The following is a 6,008-nucleotide window of genomic DNA, read 5'->3' as shown; positions in this document are numbered from 1 at the left end:
CCCTAGGTATTTTGGCCAATTTTAAGACAACCCAGAACGTCAGATTTCTGAAAACATGATCAGAATGTGCAGAAATGAGACTCACCAGAAAAACAGGGCTAACCAAAAAAAGGGCAAACTAAGTGCCCCATGTCAAATGCTGATAAATGGATGTGGATGGCACGGACTTATTTTAATATTCTTCGGAAGCCCAAGTTCATGTATCTCGTTCTTTAAAGTGCCTAAGCATGCAACATTAGTTACAATTCCCTTCTGGAATCATTAAACCACTTTCTTTTTTTTCAACAATATTCAAGCACTTTCCTTCTGTGTTGGAAACACCATTCAGAAAATTCCAGAGAGGCATCCCAAGCTATTGGACCTCAAATATTTTACTCAAAAGAGGTCATAGAGCCTTAATGTTACATATCAAAATAGCATACTGGAAGTGGAAGCTTGTGCAATAGTTTTCACTTTCTGAGCAACACTTTTCACAACTAAGCCTCTCTCTATCATCCCATTCCAGAACACCTCAGGTCTGCCATCCATCTCTAGAGAATACTTATCAAATACATAAAATGTTTTAAGATTGATTAGAATCCTTTTTGAAGCCATTTCTTCGCAAAGTTCTGAAGCTTTATTTAGCTCACCTGCTCCCAAGTATGCATAAATAAGAGTAGTATAAACAAGGGCATCACCAACAAGACCCCTCCTAGACATTTTATTGAATGCTTTTTCGGCACTTCTCAGCTTGGCTTTCCTGCACAAACCTCGAATGATGCTACTATAGAGAAAAACATCTTCAGATAAACCTCTTTTGACAAATTCATCAGGCAGCTTCAGGGCTTCCTCTTCATTGTGTTGGACACAATAACCATCAATTAGCCATGAGTACACACTAAAATTAGGCATAAAACCTGCACTCAACAGACAACAAACTGATTTATTAATATACAATGTTCAGTATTGCGACAGGCCCATTTCTCACAAACGGAAATGGATACAACAAATCCTATTGGTGAAGTTGGTCACTGTACATGAAAAAAACCCAGACCTATAGTTGTGGGTAAAAATCAGGATTATAAGAGGAAGTAAAATTCTTTAATTATAAAATCTTGTTGGAAATTACAAACCTGCAATAATCATTTCAAACGGGACATCCTTTGCTTCATCTATTTTCCCAGACTTGTAAAAGCCATGAATAAGAGCCTTGTAAGTATACACATCAAAAACTAGCCCGGTTTGTAAAATCTTGTTGCGAAGTTTCCAGGCATCAGCCATGTTACCTCTCTTGCACTGCGAATTGATCAAGGTATTGCATGTAAAGTGATCAGGTTCAAGACCCTTTTCCGCCATTTCATTCAAGAGATCATTTGCTTCTTCCAATTTCCCTTCCTCGCAGAGCTTATGGAGGAGGACATTGTATGTCACCGTTCCTGGCACCAGCCCTTTCCTTATCATTTCATCCCGCAGTCTGAAAGCCTCAGTCAGATTATTTTCTCTGCAATAACCATCAATCAGGGTAGTATATGTTACATTATTTGGAACCAGATCACCCATTTCGTTCAAAATCTTCAATGCATCCCTCAATGTGCCCTCTTTGCAAAACCCGTGTATTAGAGTGTTATATGTTACAATATCGAGTTGAATGCTCTTCTCTAACATCGTGTCTTGGATGCTTAAAGCTTCATAATGCATTCCTTTCTTGGAAAGAAGGGAAATAAGACTATTATATGTGAACAAATCTGGATTGAATCCATGCTTCTTCATCTGATTTACAAGTTCTTCGGCATTTTGCAGATCACCTTGTTTGCAGCAGGCATGGATCATGACATTGAAAGTCCGAGAATCAGCCTCGATCCCTCTACACAACATTTCCCTATAGATTTTCCAGGCCATAGTTCGCAATTTGGCCTTGACTAGACTGTTTAGAAGGATATTACAAGAGTGTACGGTGGGGTTGATTCCATAAGAACCCAACTGATAAAATACTTGGATTGCATCTTGGGTCATTCTGGATTGCGCATATGAATTGATCAACATACTCAGAACTGCCGAATTGGTGCCCAAATTGCTATAATCATTTATCATAACATCTAAGACTACTGGAGAAGATAGGAAGCCTTTATGGGAAATGGATTGTAACAATGACTGAGCAGTTTTGAACTTATTGTTCTTAGTGAGAATATGGATTATGGTCCAGTAAGGGCGGGTGGCGTGCTGGTAGTGTGGCAAGTAGGCAACCCACTTGAAGAATCTCCATTCCAGGTTTCCATCATGCCTGCCAATCTGCAGAAGGATCTCGCTCATAATGCAGGGATTTAGCCTGGAGGCGATTTGGGCTTTGGACAAACAGTTCCATGTCCCCTCCATAACCACTTTGAAGACATTTTGAATGAATTCTGAATCTGGAATGTTGCCCATGTCCACTTGGGATTCATTTTTAGATAGGGTTTCACTTACTGCACTTGTGGAGTAAAATTTGTTGTTGAGGTGGGTGTTGTAATAAATACTGTGCGGAAGTCTTGTATGGAGTTTTAATTGAATTGCTTTCATTGGTTTCTATGCACCAGGGAACTCCGAACTTGGAAATGTTTAAAAAGTGGAGAAAAACTCATACCCGGTTGGAAGTGTCGTGTACAAACATAAAAAAACACTGGCGTCCAACATCTCAGAGTTCATTTGATTGGTAATGTATACCATACGGCCATCTATGATCATGTTCGTTATACACGCAGTGAAATCGATTTGCCCTACTCGGCTCCACCCTCATTTGATGGTCATCAAGAAGGATGGCTCAAATAAAAATTTTCAATCCTCTCAGCTCTCGTAGATCCGTTCTTGTAAACGGAAAGGGTACTCACTTTATCAACTCCAAATCCACTCCCCCTTACATGTATAAATGCCAGTAAGCGCTGGAACAGTATCTTGGATCCAAAGATATATTTTGAAAAACCCCTGTTCATCTGGTTATCACCACCATATAACTCGATACCAGGGTTGATTTTGTGGTAAAATAATTTAAACTTTTAGACGTTACAAAAAGTACTCGATATATTTTATTAGGTATTTTCAAAGGGAAGTACGGGAAAGAATTGCATTGGAGTAATTTTCAGAAATATTCATCTCAGAGTTAATGAATCAAAACAAATAAGTATTATTTACCTCAAAGTTAATGAATCAAAATAAGCATGTTTATTTCACACTAACCTTTTGAGGCACATGAATTATTAGTTTTACCTCTTCCTAACATTATTCCCTTTTTCTAGCACTATTCCATATAATTGAGTTTTTTTATCGAAAGTTTGAAGAAGAATTGAAAAACAAATTAATCCTATCTGAGAATTTGGGGATTGAGAAACAAATTAATCTTATCTGAGAATTTGGGGTCTGAGGTAACATTGAGAGGTAAGTCCAAATTTATTTTAGAATTTAGGGTTGTAATGAATTTTGAGTCTTTTTATTAGATAAATTGATTAAATAATGAAATAATTAATTTTTTTGTGATACACATTTTTACGCCTTTCTCTCTGAAATCAACTCCCCCAATTGCCACCGTGTCCTTGTTTGAGCCATCAGATTAGATGTTAGACGATTGAAACGTTCCAGACCGTTGGATGTAGTTTAGGTTAGTTTTTTATATTTTTTCGGCACAGTTTTTCTCGCAGCTTCAAATCGCCGCACAGTTTTTTTCGCTACTTCAAATCTCCCTGAGCAGGCAGCGTCTCTGGGCATCCGACTCTAGGAGCTTGGAGCTTGATGAGCTTTTATCTCCAGTGAGGGTTTTGCAGGCAAAGTTTTCAATGGATCTTCAGGGCTTCAAATTTCCTCCATCGGAAGAGAAATCCTGCATCGATCACAAGAAATTTCCCGCGTTTTATGAAGGAAAATCCCCTTACAGACAGAGGACGGACTGGATTATGAATGAAGATGCCAGATTCAGATCCTCCAACTGTGGAGAGAATGACTTCATTTTATTTGCATTCATCCCGCGAAGTTTGCTCTGATGCGGCCATTTTCCGCAGTGCTGTTTCAGTGGTCGGTAACTCTGTTTGGGTCATGTTTGATGGTTTGGCGGTAGATCAGAAATGTTTACAGGTAAAAAGCTTTAGTTTTATCTTTCAGCTGGTTCTCCGCTCTTATTTCTTTGTTCTTCGTGACTGTAGGCGTTCAAGCCCTATCAGATACCCTAATCAGTTTTCCTGTATTTGAAATGCAACGCAGGACGTTGGGACCCCGAGCTGGCTCAACCTGCTTGGTAGGGCGACGTGTCTACAGTGGCGGAGTTTCCTTACGGGTAAGAACTTGCCATAGTTTGAGGGGAAATTTAAAGCGTGGCTCCAATGCGACCCAATGGTGGAGCTTTTGCCAGAGTTTCCTCATCTCCAACTGTGGAGAGAATGACTTCATTTGTTTTGCATTCCACCCGCGAAGGTTGCTCTGATGCGGCCATTTTCCGCAGTGCTGTTTCGGTGGTCGGTAACTCTGTTTGGGTCCTGTTTTATGGTCTGGCAGTGGATCAGAAATGTTTACAGGTAAAATCTTTGGTTTTATCTTTCAGCTGGTTCTCTGCTCTTATTTCCTTGTTCTGCTCTTATTTCCTTGTTCTTCGTGACTGTAGGCGTTCAAGCCCTATCAGATACCCTAATCAGTTTTCCTTTATTTGAAATGCAACGCAGGACGTTGGGACCCGGAGCTGGCTCAACCTGCTTGGTAGGGCGACGTGTCTACAGTGGCGGAGTTTCCAGTTATGGGTAAGAACTTGCCCTGGTTGGAGGGGAAACTTAAAGCGTGGCTATGGCTCTCTGCATCTATGGGATGCCTGTTTCGTAGCCAAAAAGCTCAATTTAGAAGAGGGTTAGAGCTTTTAATGGGTTTTTTCCCAAATGTAAATAAATTTTGCTATGACAATGTGATTATCATTTTAGATATTACCCAGAGCTTATTCTGCTCTGAAATTATGTAGTTTCCTGTTATTCTCTTTTGTGACGATGAAGGTTTATAGAGCTGTGCCGGTTAATTATTCTGTGGTTTGATATGGCTACCATGGCCAGCAGTCGACGACACATTTGCTTAAATTTGTTTTTGAATCTTTGCTAAATATGTATACCCAGTTCGGGGTTTGCGTCTTCGGTTATATCTTCAGAAAATAATGTGATGTATACTCAATTCCTTGCTTACTCGTGTTTGCCCGTATGTTATATCGTTTACATATTTCAAGGAGTTGTCTACGTTATAAAGAGTTATAAATCTTCGATTTGGATATGTGGTATCGGCCAACCTGATCTCCGTTTAATAATTGCAGCTTGTTTACCAGTTACATACGTTTAACATTACCTACTGTATGTTCTTTTCCTTTGTAATTGCGGGGTCTGCTACCCAGTGTCATTATAGCCTGGCCTCCTCAGTTTCCAAGTTTCTTCCGGGAGCTTATGATCCACTCCCAACCTCCAGGGTTCATCATTTTGTGCTGTTATTGCCGCCTATGGAAGATTGGGTCGAGCTGCAGAGGCAGAGAAGATGTTTGAAAAGATGGTTAACGCAGGTGTGGAGCTAGATGTTTTTGTTTATGGTGCCTTGATAAATGCATTTGCTGAAGCTGGATGTGTGGAAGAAGCTGTACGTTACTTTCAAATAATGCAAAACGCTGGTTTTGCAGGGAACTCTGTGGTGTATAGTTCTTTGATTAAGGTTTATAGTAAACGTGGTTTTTTGAAGGAAGCACAAGAAACGTACAAACGCATACAGAAATTGGGTGTTGAACCAGATGCCTTTTTATCAGGCTGTATGCTTGACCTTTATGCTCGCACTGATATGGTGACTGAAGCACAAGAAGTATTCAAAGTCTTGAAGGAAAAGCAGCAGGCAAATGAATTTTCTTTTTCCATGATGTTGTCCTTATACAAAAAGAATGGAAGGCTTAATGAATTCACTGAAATTGCAAAGGAAATGTTAGAATCGGGATTTCTTACTAACGTTCTTTCTTTTAATAGCGTCATTAGCCTGTTCATTGCAGATGGAAGATTGAG

The 6,008-nt window shown here is 39.7% G+C and overlaps 1 protein-coding gene across 1 annotated transcript; it reads right to left on the bottom strand.

Moving 5' to 3' along the window:
- Positions 1–329: 329 nt before the first annotated feature.
- LOC149139140 (uncharacterized) lies at positions 330–2,966 on the bottom strand. The gene is made up of 2 exons (XM_089447634.1): positions 1,113–2,966; positions 330–896 (listed from the first exon to the last, which is right to left on the bottom strand). The coding sequence occupies exons 1-2, from the start codon at positions 2,533–2,535 to the stop codon at positions 409–411; spliced, it is 1,911 nt and encodes a 636-aa protein (XP_089303760.1). The 5' UTR covers positions 2,536–2,966; the 3' UTR covers positions 330–408.
- Positions 2,967–6,008: the final 3,042 nt, after the last annotated feature.

Source organism: Pinus tabuliformis, chromosome X, assembly GCF_031772625.1.
Source record: "Pinus tabuliformis cultivar Carrire ecotype Pingquan chromosome X, CPIR1, whole genome shotgun sequence".
Lineage (NCBI taxonomy): Eukaryota > Viridiplantae > Streptophyta > Pinopsida > Pinales > Pinaceae > Pinus > Pinus tabuliformis.
This window is presented reverse-complemented; position numbering and strand designations above follow the sequence as displayed.

What these genes read in the sequence shown, in the direction of transcription:
- LOC149139140 (XM_089447634.1), bottom strand. Translation starts at nt 2,535, where the DNA reads ATGAAAGCAATTCAATTAAAACTCCATACAAGACTTCCGCACAGTATT. An exon ending in GTTTGAAATGATTATTGCAG is followed by an intron (nt 897 to 1,112) that starts GTTTGTAATTTC and finishes TGTTGAGTGCAG; the next exon opens with GTTTTATGCCTAATTTTAGT.